General features: G+C 37.7%; 1 protein-coding gene across 1 annotated transcript; it reads right to left on the bottom strand.

Annotated features, from left to right (window-relative positions):
• Window positions 1-1,222: 1,222 nt before the first annotated feature.
• Window positions 1,223-1,819, bottom strand: LOC149070025 (speckle-type POZ protein-like). Its single transcript, XM_089250088.1, has one exon. The coding sequence runs from the start codon at window positions 1,817-1,819 to the stop codon at window positions 1,223-1,225; it is 597 nt and encodes a 198-aa protein (XP_089106214.1).
• Window positions 1,820-21,142: the final 19,323 nt, after the last annotated feature.

Genomic DNA, 21,142 nt, shown 5'->3' with positions numbered 1-21,142 from the left:
TGTCTCAGGAAAGTTTCTGACAAGGAGAGACCGGGTATCGAACTCGCGACACGTATGAACATCCATTGGTACTTCAGGCGAGTATCTTACCGACCTGGGCTACCACACCCGGCATGTTTACCTAGAGAATCCTTTTTTACAGTGTGGTAGAAGAGGAGTGCAAAAATTAAATCATTAAACAGGATAGACGAGAAGTACTAAAACATTTTAAAAATTAATAACAAATCAACCAATTGACATAAAAAAAGTGAGGCTTGAAATAAAATACTAATGGCCTATATTAATGGCCTTTTTTGGGAAATTTAAAAAAAAAAATCCAAATTTTTCTCACAGGTAGCAAGCACTGCATCACGAAAACCTTGACGTAATGCATAAAATGCAATACCAACAGTGCATAATTAAGGCTTATGACAATTTGCATTTAGGGGCCGTTCAAGTATGACGTCATCATCGATGGGTGGGAGGGGATTTCCGATTTGCTGACTTCTGATGACAAGGAGGGGAAGGGGGGATTTGTATAATGCTTATGTCATCAACCACCCTTTATGAAAATATGAGTTAGGATTCAGAGGGGCAGAGCTGATGACGAAATTTTGCTGACGGGGGGGGGGGGGGAGGGGGTCGCAAATGGCTAAAAATTTACTTACGTAATACTTGAACGGCTCCTAAGCAGATTTTCAGCCATTTTTGACCCCCTCCCCCGTCAGCAAAATTTCGTCAGCAGCTTAGAATATTTCATATCTCCAAAAAGGTGTGGTTGATGACGTAAGCAGGCTTCAAATCCCCTCACCCCCGTCACCAAAAGTCAGCAAATCCGAAACCCCCTTCCCCCCCCCCCCCCCGATGCTGACGTAATTCGTGAATTATACCATTATGACGTAAAACTACCATATTTCAACATGTGCAGCACATTTTAACCCGTTTAGATGTAGCCCGAGCTAAAAAATTTTGTAAAAAAAAAACTTAATTTTTGACATTTATTTTTCAATGCTTTAACGAAAAATTGAAGTCATAATATATTGAGCATAATATATCCAATATGTTTCTCTTGCAAAGGAACTCCCGGAAATACCTTGTTTTACATTCTGTGTTTCGGACACATCATTGCTCATGAATACATCAATTATGACCGAATCATCATGATAATTATTTACTTTTTAGAGCAAAAAACACGGCACGGATCATAAACCAAGTCAGTGAAATCCACCGAATCAACGCAGCGTTATTCGTTGCGTGGTCTTTTGTTGTTACTGTTCTTCCGTCCATCTGATTCGAGTTGGCCAGTTCTTCCTCTCTGTTCGAGGAACCTCTTGACGATGTCGCAAAGCAGTTCCGATCGCGCCTCGAAAATCGAACGATTCGTTTCGAAATCCCCCGCGGACAGAAAATTCTCGCAGAAGTAGCCCATGGCGTGGCAACGGAGCTGCTCCGCCTTGCAAATGTCGGCGCTCGCGAGGACCTGGCAGACGTTCCCATCGTTCACCTTAGGCATCAAGTAACTGCTGCAGAACGATTTCAAGTCACCGACCTCGAATTTGTCGCTGGCCCGTAGAAGTTCCAGGGCGAGGTTGAAATTCATACGGCGTACGTTCCCGGTGTAGAGGAATTCCAAGAAAAGGTCCATCGTGTCTTTATCGAAGTCGGTCACTTCCAAGCGGTTAATGTGGCTTCCGGGTGTCTCGTGTCGCAACATGTCAGCAAATACTCTCGAACGCGCACCAAGGATCAGGGAATGAGCGTGGATATCCTGTTCTCCCACGGAAATGACACAGTCTGTGAAATCCCTATTCGCCCACAAGTTTTTGGCATGATCGACCATCTTCAGCGTTGGACGTGGTGACTTCAAGCTTACCGATCGCAATCGATGGTCAGAACGCAGAATGAATTCCCCTCGGAATCTTGGACGCAGCTGCTACACCCCAGTATCTGATTCCATCGAATAAAATGATTCACAGAAACATGCTTCTACACCGTCACAAATAGGTTCGCCGATTGGATCGCTTCTTCAACTGCAAATATGATGGATGTCGATTCTGGCGCGATTTCAAAAATAATCTCGACATCCAATTAATACGGTTGCTTTCCAACGGAATTAAGACAAATCGGAATTTTATGGATAATTATAGCACCTGTTGCAATGTTTATTCTTCTTCAATCGCGTGGGAATCATGGTGAATATGATGTTATGCATCGGCTGGTTAACAGAATGGATAACTCAGAAAATAGTATATTTATATATATCTAAAAATAACTGGTCCCCTTTCGGTCCCTAAAAATAACTGGTCGAAATTTTTGGTGGTTACCACCAAAAATTTCGACACTAGAGGTGGGCGTAGGCCGGACCTACCTTTGTGAGGAGGGGCCGGTTATTTTTAGACATTAGAAGTCTTAGGACGGCCTAATAATTGCAGTGTTCGAAATCATTGGTGGTCCGCTGGACCGAGACTACCGATTAAATAATCGTACCACCGAGAAAAAAAAAATTGTGGTGGTCCGTGGGACCAGTAACGCAAAAACTTTGCGACCCCTCCTTGCGATTGCGAAAGAATCTCCTACGTGAGAATCACCGATCCGCTGTGGATTATCTATAGCTTTTTGCAACCCCTCTTGGTGTATATCCCTCTTCTAAATGCTAATATATATGGGAAAGTCAATTATTATCGAGAATAGATTTCATTTAGTGGACCATGCGTGATGTCCTCGGACCAGTAGGTTCTCGTATTTTACTGGTCCGTGGGACCAGTGACGTTTATCTTTTCATTCTAACGCTGAATGTAATTCCATGTTGAAAATTTACCTTCTTAATTGAAATCGACTGCGGAAAGAAAACTATTCAAGGCAATAAGCAATCCCTGTCTTTCCTCAATATAGGGGGTACTAAGCATGGACATATTCCTAAATTTTGATACTTGGGCAATAAGAAACAAAACACATATCGATATTCCTTAGAATATGATTTCAAAAAAAAATGGAAAGAAATCTGGACTATCCGGCCTAATGTGGTTGAAAAGTGGGCCGGATATAGGCCGAAGTTCTAATAAATTCACATTATCAACCCCCAACATATCTCAAAAACACCATTTTAGTACCGAAAACCGCTCCTATTTATATTTTGTGACCTCTTGGTACACGTCTGTGCTTTATACATAAATGTATACACACTGTCATTGTTTGTTATGCACTATACTGTACGTTTTAAAAGTATATTACAGTACTAGGAAGCCCAAGAATATATAAATATTGTTACGAAAATTATGTAAATATTTCTTATTTATCATACATTATGTCATTCGTTTGCCTATAAAAAGTGATTGTCTTATGTAAAATAGGAAAATTAACGCATTACTCTTATCTGTGAATACTGAAAAAACTGACAGCAAATTTAGCGAAGTTTGGCGAGAGCTCCGACGATTTGCTGATGTCATGGCGCCTAGAGGCCGGATGCCGGACATAGAATGTCAATCATTTTACTATCCCGTCGAAATTTTATCAACATTATCACGGGATAAATTTCTGGGTATCTTGATAAACTTCCAACTTCCCCACATATGTGGGGGTTACATGAACATGAATGACATATCTGAGTACTACGAATTATTTGGAAACTTTTTCTACTTGGTAGTATACGTCTAGAATACACGGTTAGCCAGTAAAATTTTGCATATATACCAAACGGGACCCGACTTGAAAGATAGGCTACTTTAAAAGTTCGTCTGAGCAGGGCAAATGCCCCAAATGGGCAAAAAAACTGTCGGGTAACAATGGTTTCTAGGCCTCAACAATTACTTTCGGAACGTTTATTTTAGTTACTGTAGTTCTCTAGCAAAGCGTTTCAGACGTGTATATGCCTTTACATTGGTTTGTCACTTCTTCAATGCTGCCAGTATATATATGTATAATATTCTATGCCTTTATAATGGTTTGCCACATTTTCAATCTTCCCAGTAATGAGGCTTGCACCCTTGTTTGCTATGCACCCTGTATATTGGATTTATTTCGTATTTATAGAGGAATGCCTAACGAACGGATTTTAAAGAGGTTTATTTCGAAATATTTTAAGCAAATTTTGATATTCTTTTATGGAGGAAAAAAATTGTTAATTTCATGATTTAGACGTCCCGTATCCCGTTAAAACAGAGGTCTTAACCTTTTTCCAGTCGCGAGCACTGGCGTTACCCATCTTCAAAAGAATAGCAGCCATACGGCAAGTTCGACGTTCTAACTCATGAAATCAGGATGATTTCAATCAGTGAATGCAATTTGTACAAAGTAATTACTTGGGACGTTGATCAAGTGCTCGCGAGAACTAAATCGGGCGCGAGCATCGAGCACTCCGGTAGCTTCAGGGATCGCCGTGGTGCTCGCGAGCCAACGAGTTGCAGATGCCTGCTTGAAATGAGAGTAAAAATAAGTCCAAATACACACAAAACACAAATTTGTATATATAGTTCTGATAAAAATTGAATCTACACTCTCACTCTTGAACAGATTTCGTGAAACAAAAGAACTAATAGAGAATTTTAGTTTCAACGCTAAAATATATGACGTGGAAAACGTACCTTTTCCGGAATTTTCTGAAATCGAAACTATCTCTTACGTAGAGCAAGTAGTAAGTATCCCATTACTTTTAAGAAAATGCCATGTTTTGAGGCATCAACTGCATCTGAAGTTTGCTTTCCAAGAAATATATATAAAGTACGAAGTGAACCCCTAAATGTGTTTTTGATGAGTTTGCTGAAATTCCCTTATTTCCGTCATCGGTATCTTTCTAAACGTTTACTGGGAAACCATCAAATGTTGCTGTTCCATTTTTTTTTAAAAGAAATAGGAGCGTCATACCAGGAAAAAAAAACGAATGGTGTACACCAAAATGCAATTTGTAAACACCAATTAAAGTGAATGTTTGCATTTTTATGTTTTTCCCCTTATATCGGGTTATATATGGATTTCATTATGTATGATAAAATGTTTTCTCATCAATCTTATAATCTTATGATAAATCGAGATAATGCTTTTCGTTTTAGGATTTATAATGGATTCTTGCTCACATCGGATTGGGCTGATGGGACGGGAATCCTGTGATGGCTTTCGAATGTCTAAGGCTGTAAAAAGGTGGACTTCAACGCATGGCCCGCTGGTCACATGTGGTCCCTATAAGCTTTTGTGTAGTGTCCCGCCGACGAAAAGGCTCACGTAGTTATAGAATTTATAGAAATTCGTTTAAAAAAAACCTCAATAAAGAAATGCACTCCGGGATTGGTGTGGATAGAATAATTTTTAAGTTACTATTAGAAGATAATTCGGAATTGATGAGAAATAATTTCAGAAATTTCAGATTTAGTGAAAAAGAAATTTCTCAGAATTTTATTGAAAATGTAATTTTTCGTTATTAACGAAAAAGGCTAATTTAAACAGAAATAAGTTGTATATATAACAGCAATTGAAAATCAGCTTTAAAATTTTGCCGTTTTGAGTGTATCCCCGATCAATTCGACCTAATCACTTTAACGATTTCCCCGATATAACGAATAAAATTGCCGGGTGATTTTTAAATCGTTAGATTGGGATCAGACTGTATAGCACATAACAAACATGAACGCACCCCAATAACTATTACTTACGTTAATATTCATGTACCTAGACCGACGGTAGCGGTTACCGTCGGAAAGAAACCGACAAAAATTGTTTTTCCTCTTACCGAAACTTCTTAGAACAGTATTTATATCCAGTCTCGCTGACTTATTTTTTGCAATAAACCCTTGTTCGTGAGAAAGTAAACCAGTTTTTCTTGGAATTTTGGACTAAAGGGGCTTGTTATGACATGGAATAATCCCGTGTTTTGCTACTTTAAAAAGAGGTTTTTGCCTCTTTTTCAGAGAAAGTGTGTGTTGTTGTTGTTTTTTCTTGAGCTGTCGTAATTCGTCGCTTCAATTTCCACTTGGCGGTCCACTGATAAGGTTTGAAGAATAACACGCGTGAGAAATTTACGAAGGTTGTGCAGAATTGTAAAACGTGAATAGCCGCTAAATCTTGAGCTATGTAAAATACGATGTCGATCGCAATGGGCACTTGTCGAAAACATCAACGACACGCAATAGAAGCAGAGGTCTTCAATATTTTTTTTTTCCAGTCGCGAGCACTGCCTTTACCCATCATAAAAATAAGAGCACCCTTACGGCATGTTTAGCATATGAATGCGTGAAGTCAGGATGATTTTAATACCTGGGGAATACAATTTGTACAAGCTGTTTATTTGGAATGCAATGAATCGAGTGCTCGCGAGCACGAAATAGGATACGCGTATCGAGCACTCTGGGTACTTCAAGGAGCACAGTGGTGCTCCCGAGTAACGGGTTGGCGATGCCTGCTATATATTCTATCACAGTGTTTCTTAACCTTTTTTTGCCCGTGGGTCCCTTTAGACTTTTATTTTTCTCGTGGCTCCGCTGTTTTACCCAGGGTCTTCGACCCTCATAAAGAAGCGAGATCCTTCCTACGTATTGAAATGATATTTTCAGTAAATTTATACTGAACAAAAATTTTGTAAATAAGATTGGTCTCTAGACCACTGGGCCGGAATTTATTGAACTCCCCCACTAGTCCGAGTTCTATTCAGGGCTGCCTCAACATCGTGGGCCATAGGCAAAATGATGCGTTGGTAGTCCCATAATTAGCTGGAAGTAACACGTACCACATATTTATCACTTATCTTCAAAAGTCATTGCATTGTAATATACAAAACCTCATGATTAGAGGTCACTTAATGGACATGGGACCCCTGGGCGTGGTTCCTCACAAGAGTGGGACTGACAGAGCAGCAGCCTGGGGGCCCAATATGACTTTCATCATTGTTTTTTTTTTACACTATAAATTTAATATGGAGGGACACATGGAAAATCTAGGCAGGAGATCTGCGACAGACGCCATCCTAGGGAACCTGTTGCAAAATATGGGTGGGGGGATCAGGCCTGGGGGACTTAAGATGACCCGGTTTTTATGGTATTATGTAAGTAGTCACACTTCCCCACACCATAGTTTATCTGAGACATACATGCTCAACTCATAGCCTGCGGGCTAAATGTGGCCCTTGGATTCATCTGATGTGGCCCGCGACCTCAAACTTAATTTTGTAAAAATGAATGAAGCAGCACATTACCAGGTCCCTTACGTGACCCAGGCACATTCTCAGACCACTTAAGTGATCCGTGGGGCATTTACAGATCATTTAAGTGGCCTGTGGGGTATTTCTAGATTACTTGATTGTCCTACGGCACATTTTCAAACCAATGAAGTGACCCGTGCACTTCAAAAGGTTGAGCACTCTTGACTAAAAAGCTGCTTCACTTCTTCACACCTAAATTTTTTTCTTAGCTCTATGTGGCCCCGAAATCACATCTGACCTCCTTTCCTCTTCATTTTCTCCCGTGGCCCCCTTGAAATATCCCAGTACCAGTATCCAGTTTAGAACCACTGTTGTATCCTATCCTATTTCATCATAAAAACAGCATTTTATGCTTCTAAAAAAAATTCACTACTACAATTACTAACTCAATATAAATTTTATGTAAAACTTTTTCAATTAATTTCAAGTAATTTGCTATGAATATTTGGAGAATTCATAACGAAACTAACAATTCATGGGGAGAAACCGAAAAAAAATATTCAGAATATAGAAATTTATGATAGTTCTCAATTACTTTTACCTCTAACAGAAAATATTTTTAAATAAAATTTTCTTCTTATTTTTAAATAAAATTTTCTTCTTTTTTTAAATAAAATTTTCTTCTTTTTTTTAAATAAAATTTTTTTCTTTTTTTTAGTAAAATTTTCTTTTTTTTTTTAAATAAAATTTTCTTTTTTTTAAATAAAATTTTCTTTTTTTAAATAAAATTTTCTTATTTTTTTTAAATAAAATTTTCTTCTTTTTTTTAAATAAAATTTTCTTCTTTTTTTGAATAAATTTTTTTTTCTTTAAAATAATTATTCCGTACTGTTTTTCTGCTTGAGGAAAACGATGTATAAATTTCAGACAATGTGCTAAGAAATTTATTCGTTCACAAAAGTTTGAGACAGAAAATTTCTTCTCATAGAAGAATTTTATAAATATTTTTTCCACGTGATACAAAAATGCCTGCGATAGCCTGTAATGAATATCTGAATCATTTATTAAGGAGAAAAAAAATCCTCATGCTGGGACAATTTGTTAGCATTATGAATAATTTACGGGAATTTTCCCTTTTTTCCAGTTAGGTTTAATATCATCTCTTCTCTCGCGTCCATATTTCATTTATTTTGTGAGAGTAAACAGTAAATATCTTCTTAGAGATTCCTAGGGAAATTTTTCGAAATTTTATTTTTTCTGACTTATTCATTATCTATATTGGTTTTTTATCTCTTGAAAGAAATTCCGCTGACAATTTTTTTTCCCCCTTCAAATTTATGCATCGCCTAATTTGACATCCGTTTCACCTTAATGACCTTCTTTTCATCTTTTATCATCTAAAATGACACTGAAACAAAATTTATTCTCCCGAATAAAATACTCACATATTTTTATATAAAATGGTATACGTACCTTTTTTTTTTACGAACAAAGTAGTAAACTTAAACAATGATGACGTCACTCTCCGCTACCATGCGAAGATTTCTAACAACTGACTGTTGAGAAGATGAATTTTTAGAAAGAGAGGAAATTCAACTGCCTTTTTGCGGGGAATCGAACCCACGTCGTTTCACTTTCCGGGTGAACGCACTATATGGCCCCTTTATGGTACTGGGATACTTCAAGGGGGGGGGGGGGGGCACGGAAGAAAATGGAGAAAGGCGCCATGACAGGTGGAGAGCTGAGAAGAAAAATTAAGGTGTGAAGAAATAAAGATTTTATATTAGTTTATCCAACAAAACCACCCATAAAACCAGGGCCTTCTTTAGGGCATGGACCCACCCTCACTGCCTACATTTTGCAAGAAGTTCCCTAGGATGGGGTTTTTCCTCAAGTCCCCGGCTAAATTTTTCAGGCCCCCTTCCCTATATCAAATGTATTGTGTGAAAAAAAAAAGATTTAAACCATATTAGGCCCCGGGCTGTAGCTCTGTCAGTCCCACTCTTGTGAGGGGCCTCATGCCCATAAGTGATCCCTCCTTATGATATTTTGTATAGTACAATTAATTTCGGAAATATGTAGGCTCTTTATTTCCAGCTAAAGTATGGGACTACCATAGCATCACTTTGTTTGAGGAGGGGGGGGGGGGACCATGATATTGAGACGGTCTTGATAGAACTCGGACTAGCGAGGAGATCAATAAATTCTTGGCTACTGGTCTGGAGGCCAATTTTCTTTGCAAAATTTTTGTTCAGTATAAGTTCACTGAAAAAAATCATTTCAATATGTATAAAGTGTCTTGCTTCTAGATGAGAGTTGAAAACTCTGGGTAAGACAGGGGAGCCACGAGAAAAAAATATGGTTCAAAGGGGGGCCACGGGCAAAAGAAGGTTAAGAAACACTGCACTAGACTACAAAGGCAACGAATACCTCAATAATTCCTTGGAGCACTGAACGGAACCGTACATGGACGGCCGGACCGTACTCAGGATATGCTCACAACTGCTGACGCTTCCACCAGATGGCGACTTATACGATGATGACGTCACTCACTATCATACGAAGGTTTTTAACAACTTGCTGTTGCGAATAAGAATTTTTGGAAAGAGAGAAAATTCAACTGCTTTGCGGGGAACTGAACCGGCCCGGCCGTCCATGTACGGTCCCGTTCAGTGCACACGAACTCCAAGGAAAGATTGAGAGATTGGTTGCCTTTGTAGTCTAGTGGTATGAGGCGTGAGTTCGATTCCCCGCAAAAAGGTAGTTGAATTTTCTCTCTTTCCAAAAATTCATCTCTGCAACATTCCAGTTGTTAAAAACCTTCGTATGGCAGCGGAGAGTGACGTCAACCTTGTATAAATCACCATCAGGTGGCAGTGTCAGCAGTTGTGAGCTTGGCCTGAGTCAGGTATAGCCGTGCATGTACGGTCCCTTTCAGTGCTCCAAGGAGAGATTGAGATATTCGTTGCCTTTGTTGTCTAGGGTATTCACCCGGAAAATGAAAGGACGTGGGTTCGATTCCCCGCGGGGGCAGTTGAATTCTATTCTCTTTCCAAAAATTCATCTTCGCAACAGGCAGTTGTAAACTTTCGAAGTAGTAAACTGTACTTCGGCATGAGTGTGCCTGAAATCTGAATAATTGTATTTGTAGGGTCAAGTTTACACGGAGTGCTTAATTGATCGAGTGCTCGCGAGTACGAAATGGAACACGAGCATTGAGCACTCTTCATGCTTCCAGGAGCACCATGGTGTTCGCGAGCAACAGATTGAAGATGACTGTTTTAAAGATTTATTATATACAAGGTATCCCATAAATTCGTGAATAGTTTGAAAATTCATAAAAATTGAAGGAAGTGTATACTTGAATGCTGTTTGCGAAAAAGTTATTCTCACGGAAAGATGGGACGGAAAAAACAATTGGTTCAAAATTTCGTCAATAGAGGGCGATATACAAAATAAAATCACTGGAAATGTGCTAATTAAAGTCCTATAAAAGGTAAGATGTATGGTCATTTATGAATTTCCCTGTTACTGGTGCACATCCTTTTTTCATTTTAACATTGGCGAACTAAATTTTATATAAAACTTTTTCAATTAATTTCAAGTAATTTGCTATGAATATTTGGAGAATTCATAACGAAACTAACAATTCATGGGGAGAAACCGAAAAAAAATTCAGAATATAACAGCAGAACAGAATCAAATTGTTACCCCCCATGCCCAGCTCTTGGCTGATTGTGGGGTTACGAACGGGCCCAGTAAGGCCTATGAAGAAGGGGGAAAAAATAGACTGTCAGTTTTGTAAGATAATTAGTGTGTGTGCATGTATGTGTTTTGTGTGGGAAAGAAAGCATAGTCAAATCCAGGTCACGGTCATAGCTATACAGAATTTAGCCTAAATGCAGATAAATCACTAAGAAAATGCCACCACAACTCTTCGATGACACGTCACTGCCGGATGGAGAGAGGTCCAACCCACATATTTATCTTAGTGGTAACTGCATGCGTCAAAGTGAACTCAATCAGAATAAAAGAATGGTGGTTATAATCCAAAGCTTTAATTTATACACTCGTCAAATTAAATGCCATTCGTCCGGGTGGCTTTTTATTATTTTTTTTCCAAGTTCCAATATATGTGCCTTATAGTAATTTCCATATGTACAAGGTGTTAATTAAATACGATAATTAGATGCGGAAAAAAGTGAATAAATAGGTGTCAAATAGATAAATGCGACTAAAATAGGTGCCACATAGATAAATGCGACTAAAATAGGTGCCACATAGATAAATGCGTTTAAAATAGGTGCCACATTAGTAGAGAATAAGCGTATATATATAATATTTACAGTCCTAATTATAGCCTAGGAGGCTTCCAAGTTATTCCTGCATTATCCAATCTCCTCCCAAGGGAGGTGGAAAATCTGCTGGGGTCTCCTATACACTGTTCGAGCCGATGTTTTTGGTGTAGGTGCTGAACTATAATCAACCAAGTCTTTGATATGTTGATGGCTGGAATTTTTCATTCTCTCAAATTGATTTTTATTAATTTCTTTGATGTATTTGAATATATGAGGAATGCCCAGATCTTGGCGAATATTAATATTTCTGATGAACCAAGGTGCATTCAAAAATCTCCTTAGAATTTTATTTTGTTCAGTTTGCAAGATTTTAACATTGGTTTTGCATGCATGGGCCCATGCAGGTGAGGCATAAAGCATCGTAGGACGAAGTATTGACTTAAATAAAAGAATTTTATTTTTAATAGATAGCTTAGCCTGGGGAAATGAAATTTTGTTAAGAGCACCCATTACATTGTTTGTTTTATTACGTACATAATTAATGTGCGGTAAAAATGACATTGTTTTATTTAAAATGCATCCCAGGTATTTTATTTTTCTAACCGGACTGATCTGGTGATTACCTATATATAAATGCCTATCCGGTATACCATGTTTCCTAGTAAACCATATAAATTGTGTTTTTTCACGGTTCAATACAATGTCCGACCTCTTGCACCAGTCCATAATTCCTTCTGTGGTTTCCTGCAGATTTTCCAGGGCCTTGGAGGGGTCTCGGTTATCACATAGTATAGCTGCATCATCGGCAAACAAGGCAAGTATACCCACTTGAGGAGCTGGAAAATCATTGATGTATATTAAAATCAACTGTGGACCCAAAACACTACCCTGTGGTACTGATGCTTTGATGTTCTTAACAGATGAATTAAAGTCCCCTATTTTTACCTGGAATGTTCTGCCGTTCAAATAACTGTAGAAGAAAAGTATAAAGTGTGGGGGAAAATTGAGATCAATCATTTTGGCTAATAAAGTGGGGTGGTCACATTTATCGAAGGCCTTTTTAATATCCAAAAAGGCGGCCACCACATAATCAGAATGGTTGAATGCATCGATTATATATTCAGTCACCCTAATCAATTGAGTGACACAGGAATGTTCCTTTCTAAAGCCATGTTGTTCTTTTCGAATTATGTTATTGTCATCCAGATATTTTTGAAATCTAGGAGCTAAAATCCTCTCGAAGACTTTTGAACAATTAGATAAAAGGCTAATGGGCCTGAACGATTCAGGAAGTAACGGGTCAGTTCCTGATTTGGGTATTGTTCTAATGAGTGAATGTTTCCATATCTTTGGAAAGTGGTTAAATTTTAATGCTGCGTTAATAATGTTCGTGAATGTCAAAATAATATGACAAGGCAGATTTTTGAGAGCTTTGTTACTTATACCATCATAGCCACTAGCTTTTCTGTTGTTTAATTTGTTTATAATGTCAGTGACTTCAGCCAAGTCTGTGGGTTCAAAGCTGGAAATATTATTATTAATGTGAAAGTGTATATAACGAGCAACTCTACGACGGAGCTCAACTTGAGTCGTTAACGGTTGTACGTGATTGGGTGTAAATTGCTTTTCATAGGCGGTAGCAAAGGTTTCAGCTATTTCTTCTGCTGAAAAAACCAGACCATTGGGGCCTTGTATTTTATTGATTATACGAGTACCACCAGGTTTGCAAAGATTCCATGCTTTCCATATGTTTCCATTTTCTGAGGTAGCATTCTCTACAAATTCGGTAAACCTACCATTTACAAAATTTTGCACTTCTTCTTTAATCTCACGATTGAGACGATTTAGTGTAATTTTGTCTGAACGTCTACGAAAGTGTTGCCAATTACTACGTATTTTGTTTTTGTGTCTAATCTTTTGCATGATTTCTCTAGAAAGTCCATATTTATTTTCAGGCTGTAGCACTTCTGTAGATGAATCATTTAATGCAGCTTGTATTATTTGTGTTAAATGTGATACCGCCTCATCTATATCCTGAGCGTTGTTCAGTGTCAGCCCTGCTGTTTGATTTGTTTCCAAAATTTGTCTATACATGTCCCAATTAATACGTTTAATTGTTCTCCTGGTGCAAGAGCGAAGAAAATCCATAATAAAAAATACTGGATTGTGCGGTGAGCTGAGAATTGACTTTGTGTAAGTTTGAATGTCAAAGAGAATATTTTTGGAGATGCCAAAATCAATTACATCAGGTTGATATCTATTTTGAGGTGGTACATGTGTTGGTGTAGTGGATGAATGTATATTCAGGAAATTATCAAGGCAGAATTTTCTTAACACTCGACCACATCTGTTGGATTTTTTACTAAAGAATAGATCGTTTTTACTATTCCAATCGCCCCCTACAAAAATTGGAAGCCCTGTTCTGAATAAGTGTTTTAGTAAGGAAATATCTATGCAATTATTGGGGGGCTTATACATTGCACAGAAAGAAATGGGTGTTCTATCTATGTAAACAGTGACAGCAGTAGCTTCCATTTGAGTGGAAGGGGGAAGTTGTAATTCTTGAAATGGAATATCAGACTTCACAAATACAGCTACTCCTCCCCCCCTACCATGTAATCGGTCTTTTCTGACGCCAGTGTAACCATTAATTTTGATTTTTTGTGAGGGCAATAACCATGTTTCTGATAGAAGTAAGATATCCACTTGATAACTGAATAATTCTTCTTTTAATTCCCTTAAGTTGTCTTTGAGACCATTAGCATTCCATGCCATAATATGTAATGGCCTGGTATAGATATTTCTTGTTGTGCTAATTGTTGGGCTGTGAAAGAATGTCAATCAAAGCTTTATTTATTTGACTTATTTTGTCACTAGATATTCCAGCGGCACTCAAAACAGTGTTGAGTAGGTCATTAAATTGTAAAATTTCAGGAAGAACAGCTGATGAGTTGGAATTATTGTTACCCTTTGGTAAATTTGACTTACTCAAGGACTTTACCTCATCAATAGACTTAATTGTGTATGTGTTATTTGTGTTTGATTCCGCGTTCAGAGGATTGTTATACAGTTCTTCATTTACCTCTGTTTCTGTATTATTTCTGTTATCCATTACATCAACATATAGTTCAGAGTCAGAAGTAATATTGTGTCTATAAGTTTGTGTAATCAATTGATGTAACACATTCCTATAAATTAATCGTGAATGTGCTTCAATAAGATCCAATTTAATTTCTGCAGTTGTTGGGATATTGCCCTTATTTTTTGCAAATGGATGAGTTCCTTTCCTAATTGTGTTGTGTAGAATTGTTTGTTTTTCCAAATTCTCATTTTGAGATTGCTCATCAGAAATATTGTTATTTATAGTAATGTTCCATGATTTTTTAGTTGCTTGTGAAGTAATTGTAATTGGACCTATCCCTGTGTCCAAATTATCAACATCTTCATCTTCAGTGCGAAGATTTTTCTCAGTCAATGGCACTCTCCTAATAGGAGATCCTTGCAGCCCTGGCGGAATTGTAGGAAGGAATAATCTTCCTCTATTTTTATTTAATGCTGGCCGGGCTTTACATCCAGAGAACGTCGATGTGTGAGGACCCCCACAGTGACAACATTTAATCATCCTTGAGTTACCTTTAACTCTACAATCTCTGGTCTCATGTGATCCGGCACAAAATGCACAGGTAGGTGTATTTTTACATCTATATGAACTGTGCCCATATAATTGACAGACCCTACATTGAATGGGTCCTTGAGCGCCTCTGTATCACTTTATCTTTCTATTTCTATTGGAATTTCAGCTATTTCCATAATATTAGCAATGTTTTTGTCAGCAATAGGTACCTCAACTAAGAAAAGGGGAAGACATCTACCAGTATGGTAATTTTTCATATTTGACACCTTAACCGGCTTAAATTGTTTTTTTTCCAAATCAGCAATAATTTCCAACGGGTTCACATTCGTTGGAAGTCCCCTAATTACAAACTTTAGTGTTCGTTCCGAATGAGTGTTATATGTAAAGTATCGAAATTTTTTGTCATCAAAAAATTTCGTAATTTGTCGATGGTCTTTCTCAGTGAAGACCTGAAATACAATTGTGTTTTCCATTGCTTTAAATTGTGGAGGTATTTCGCATATTTTCTTGGCAGCTGCAAAGTCAGAAATCCAGCTTCCACCCCATTCTGTGAGAATAATGGACGGAATATTAATTTTACGTGAGAAGTTAGGGGCATTTCCAGTTGGGTTAGAGATTGATATGTTTCCGTTGTGTGTCCCTTTATTAATATCAATGTTGTAATTATGTGTCTTAGTTTTTTTCCGAGTAACAACCTTGAATCCCTTATCATCACTTGATTTATCAGATGCATTACTTATACAGGCGTTTCCCGGTGCGATTGTTTTTGCAGCATTCGTGAGCATATGTGCTTCAATGGGCTCCTGAGTGGTCTTATTATGTGTATTAGATGCATTTGTTTGTCCGGAAGTGCAAGGCCCAAGATTAACCGGGAAGACCTCGTTACTTGTTGTAATTTTATATTCGTGAGTGTTGGAGGGTGTTACCTGTTTCTTATTCAAATTACTTTCTTGTTTCTCCTGTGATATTACCGCTTGTGTAATTTCCACATCCTTGTTACCGCAAGAAGTAATATTTTTAGGGAATTTTGGTACAACATCAAGCTGTGTTTCGAAGGAACCATTGACAGTTTCTATCGTTAAACTGCAATCACTTATGGTACCAGTAGAAGTCGACTCATTACTACTATCACGATGGTTCAAATTTTGTGTAGATGATCCCGAAGTTGACTCGTTAGAAGTATTTAAGGAGTCACTAGATTTAACGTTTTTATCTTGTACAGGATTTTCATCCTCCCTACATCGACCAATTTTGGAGATGTTTCTATCAAAAGATTTACATAATTGAAAGTTGGAATTTCCATCATTGTGAATGTTTTTGGTCCTAATTTTCTTCTTTTTTCCCTTCTTCCCATTATTACTTGCACCCCCACTAACTGGAGTGGAAGTCACAGCATCTTTCCTGAACGTGAGTGACATTGCATGTCGACAAGAATCAAAATTTAGGGCGTCAAAAAAAGTAATTGAATTCATTACAAAAGATTCAAAAAATGTTTCCTTCTGCTTTGACACTGCATTTTCCCAGTTAATGAAATCAGCTAACACAATGAGATCGAATTCTCGAGCCAGAGTACACTTATCACTCACATGGCTCAGGTTATCTCCCAAACGTTTTTTTTCCCCTACAAAGTCAACCAGTAATTTTTCAAACTTCTCTCTAGTGACACTACATTCTAAGGCATTACTAGCCCATACACACAAATTCTTAACCACCACCTGATTTGAGTTCACAAAAGGGCAAGTACGACCCATTTTAGACGCATACAATACCACTTACCTTGAAATCCAGTAATTTAGCAGCTAAATAGCCACAGAGATTGCACTCAAAAAAAAATTAAAAAGAGGGCAGACGTAACACTGGGGGTAACACAATTAGCAAGCGAAGACTCCAGATGACCGTTATGCCGCATTGCAGACATCCATTAGGCCAACGGTTGGTCGTTGCCTTAGACTTCCGTTATACTACTGACGGAGAGAAAACTATATGCGACCGATCGTGATGAAATCTAAACACCTCCTATTGTTGAGATCGCAATTTCTAATTCAGAATATAGAAATTTATGATAGTTCTCAATTACTTTTACCTCTAACAGAAAATATTTTTAATTAAAATTTTCTTCTTTTTTTTAAATAAAATTTTCTTCTTTTTTTAAATAAAATTTTCTTCTTTTTTTAAAATAAAATTTTCTTCTTTTTTTTTAAATAAAATTTTCTTCTTTTTTTCAAATAAAATTTTCTTCTTTTTTAAATAAATTTTTTTTTTAAGTAAAATTTTTTAAATAAAATTTTCTTCTTTAAAATAATTATTCCATACTGCTTTTCTGCTTGAGGAAAACGATATATAAATTTCAGACAATGTGCTAAGAAATTTATTCGTTCACAAAAGTTTGAGACAGAAAATTTCTTCTCATAGAAGAATTTTATAAATATTTTTTCCACGTGATACAAAAATGCCTGCGATAGCCTGTAATGAATATCTGAATCATTTATTAAGGAGAAAAAAAATCCTCATGCTGGGACAATTTGTTAGCATTATGAATAATTTACGGGAATTTTCCCTTTTTTCCAGTTAGGTTTAATATCATCTCTTCTCTCACGTCCATATTTCATTTATTTTGTGAGAGTAAACAGTAAATATCTTCTTAGAGATTCCTAGGGAAATTTTTCGAAATTTTATTTTTTCTGACTTATTCATTATCTATATTGGTTTTTTATCTCTTGAAAGAAATTCCGCTGACAATTTTTTTTCCCCCTTCAAATTTATGCATCGCCTAATTTGACATCCGTTTCACCTTAATGACCTTCTTTTCATCTTTTATCATCTAAAATGACACTGAAACAAAATTTATTCTCCCGAATAAAATACTCACATATTTTTATATAAAATGGTATACGTACCTTTTTTTTTTACGAACAAAGTAGTAAACTTAAACAATGATGACGTCACTCTCCGCTACCATACGAAGATTTTTAACAACTGACTGTTGAGAAGATGAATTTTTAGAAAGAGAGGAAATTCAACTGCCTTTTTGCGGGGAATCGAACCCACGTCGTTTCACTTTCCGGGTGAACGCACTATATGGCCCCTTTTTGGTACTGGGATACTTCAAGGGGGGGGGGGCCACGGAAGAAAATGGAGAAAGGCGCCATGACAGGTGGAGAGCTGAGAAGAAAAATTAAGGTGTGAAGAAATAAAGATTTTATATTAGTTTATCCAACAAAACCACCCATAAAACCAGGGCCTTCTTTAGGGCATGGACCCACCCTCACTGCCTACATTTTGCAAGAAGTTCCCTAGGATGGGGTTTTTCCTCAAGTCCCCGGCTAAATTTTTCAGGCCCCCTTCCCTATATCAAATGTATTGTGTGAAAAAAAAAAGATTTAAACCATATTAGGCCCCGGGCTGTAGCTCTGTCAGTCCCACTCTTGTGAGGGGCCTCATGCCCATAAGTGATCCCTCCTTATGATATTTTGTATAGTACAATTAATTTCGGAAATATGTAGGCTGTTTATTTCCAGCTAAAGTATGGGACTACCATAGCATCACTTTGTTTGAGGAGGGGGGGGGGGACCATGATATTGAGACGGTCTTGATAGAACTCGGACTAGCGAGGAGATCAATAAATTCTTGGCTACTGGTCTGGAGGCCAATTTTCTTTGCAAAATTTTTGTTCAGTATAAGTTCACTGAAAAAAATCATTTCAATATGTATAAAGTGTCTTGCTTCTAGATGAGAGTTGAAAACTCTGGGTAAGACAGGGGAGCCACGAGAAAAAAATATGGTTCAAAGGGGGGCCACGGGCAAAAGAAGGTTAAGAAACACTGCACTAGACTACAAAGGCAACGAATACCTCAATAATTCCTTGGAGCACTGAACGGAACCGTACATGGACGGCCGGACCGTACTCAGGATATGCTCACAACTGCTGACGCTTCCACCAGATGGCGACTTATACGATGATGACGTCACTCACTATCATACGAAGGTTTTTAACAACTTGCTGTTGCGAAGAAGAATTTTTGGAAAGAGAGAAAATTCAACTGCTTTGCGGGGAACTGAACCGGCCCGGCCGTCCATGTACGGTCCCGTTCAGTGCACACGAACTCCAAGGAAAGATTGAGAGATTGGTTGCCTTTGTAGTCTAGTGGTATGAGGCGTGAGTTCGATTCCCCGCAAAAAGGTAGTTGAATTTTCTCTCTTTCCAAAAATTCATCTCTGCAACATTCCAGTTGTTAAAAACCTTCGTATGGCAGCGGAGAGTGACGTCAACCTTGTATAAATCACCATCAGGTGGCAGTGTCAGCAGTTGTGAGCTTGGCCTGAGTCAGGTCCAGCCGTGCATGTACGGTCCCTTTCAGTGCTCCAAGGAGAGATTGAGATATTCGTTGCCTTTGTTGTCTAGGGTATTCACCCGGAAAATGAAAGGACGTGGGTTCGATTCCCCGCGGGGGCAGTTGAATTCTATTCTCTTTCCAAAAATTCATCTTCGCAACAGGCAGTTGTAAACTTTCGAAGTAGTAAACTGTACTTCGGCATGAGTGTGCCTGAAATCTGAATAATTGTATTTGTAGGGTCAAGTTTACACGGAGTGCTTAATTGATCGAGTGCTCGCGAGTACGAAATGGAACACGAGCATTGAGCACTCTTCATGCTTCCAGGAGCACCATGGTGTTCGCGAGCAACAGATTGAAGATGACTGTTTTAAAGATTTATTATATACAAGGTATCCCATAAATTCGTGAATAGTTTGAAAATTCATAAAAATTGAAGGAAGTGTATACTTGAATGCTGTTTGCGAAAAAGTTATTCTCACGGAAAGATGGGACGGAAAAAACAATTGGTTCAAAATTTCGTCAATAGAGGGCGATATACAAAATAAAATCACTGGAAATGTGCTAATTAAAGTCCTATAAAAGGTAAGATGTATGGTCATTTATGAATTTCCCTGTTACTGGTGCACATGCATTTTTCATTTTAACATTGGCGAACTTGTTTTACCCTAGCGACAAATCGCCGAATGAAGCTTTACGAACGTTTCGTAACTGTTTGCAGGGTTAGCATCGCTAGGTCACGGGATGTTTTTTAAACGGGAACAAACTAAATCAAAAAACAACCGATAGATGTCGTTGACACAAACAAGTCAAACATATTTGCATCGATCCAGTCCGTTCAATCTGTCGGAACTGAAAGATGCGATCCGCCGAGAGATGGCATCATTCGAGCCTGCTGCACTCTAGCGTTTCCTGATTTGTGACTCGCCTGCAATGTGTTATCCCATGTAATCGTGTGGAACACATACTGGTGTAACAAACGATTTAGAGGCATTCTGTTCGTAATTTGCGTATCTTTTCTTTGACTTGTGTACGTTAGCGTCACCTATCGGATGTTTTTAAGTCTTACCTTTTTTCTGTCTTGATAAAACTCTCGTGACCTAACAATGTTAACCCTGCAAACTGTATTTAATTTGTTATTTTTTTAGTTTCTATAAATTTTTAAAGTTTTTACGGCATTTTTGCATACCCTGTACAAATACTGTATGTTATAATATATTATAAAATTAAATAATATTAAATAATTAAATCTGTTAATTGACAGAAAAGTTGGTTTTAAAAACCGAATTCATCGATTCAAAATAAGTGTGAAACTCACTTGCATTTCTAACTTTAACTAGGTATTTCGTAGAATGTAACGATACAGCGTTGCCCCACTTCAATTTCTGAAATTTTCCATGGTGGAGGGGAGGGGCTTCAAGCTGGAACCCTGTTACTTCCGGGAGGTCATGGATTCTAACACAATTGATAAGTTTAAAAAGATGTACGATAATGGGATGAATCACTAGTGATACTTAGATTAAGATAACCATAATCTTTTTTATGGGCGGTGTAGTTATTTTATAGTATTAATTATTAGTTTTTTGTTTCGTGATATATGTGCTTTTATATTGAGCTACTAATTGACCTCACACGCACCTCGTTCACATTCCTCCACGGAATTTCTAACGAATCGGTACATGCCGCAATGTGTGCGTGTAGGTGTTGTGAACCTAACGTGAAGTTTGTCTCTGTCTAAAGTTTGTTACGTGTGGCGCTGCCATCAACTTTTATAACT

Source organism: Pholcus phalangioides, unplaced genomic scaffold, assembly GCF_987345545.1.
Source record: "Pholcus phalangioides strain wild (caught in Gottingen) unplaced genomic scaffold, Ppha-v1.0 ptg000022l_1, whole genome shotgun sequence".
Taxonomy (NCBI): domain Eukaryota; kingdom Metazoa; phylum Arthropoda; class Arachnida; order Araneae; family Pholcidae; genus Pholcus; species Pholcus phalangioides.
This window is presented reverse-complemented; position numbering and strand designations above follow the sequence as displayed.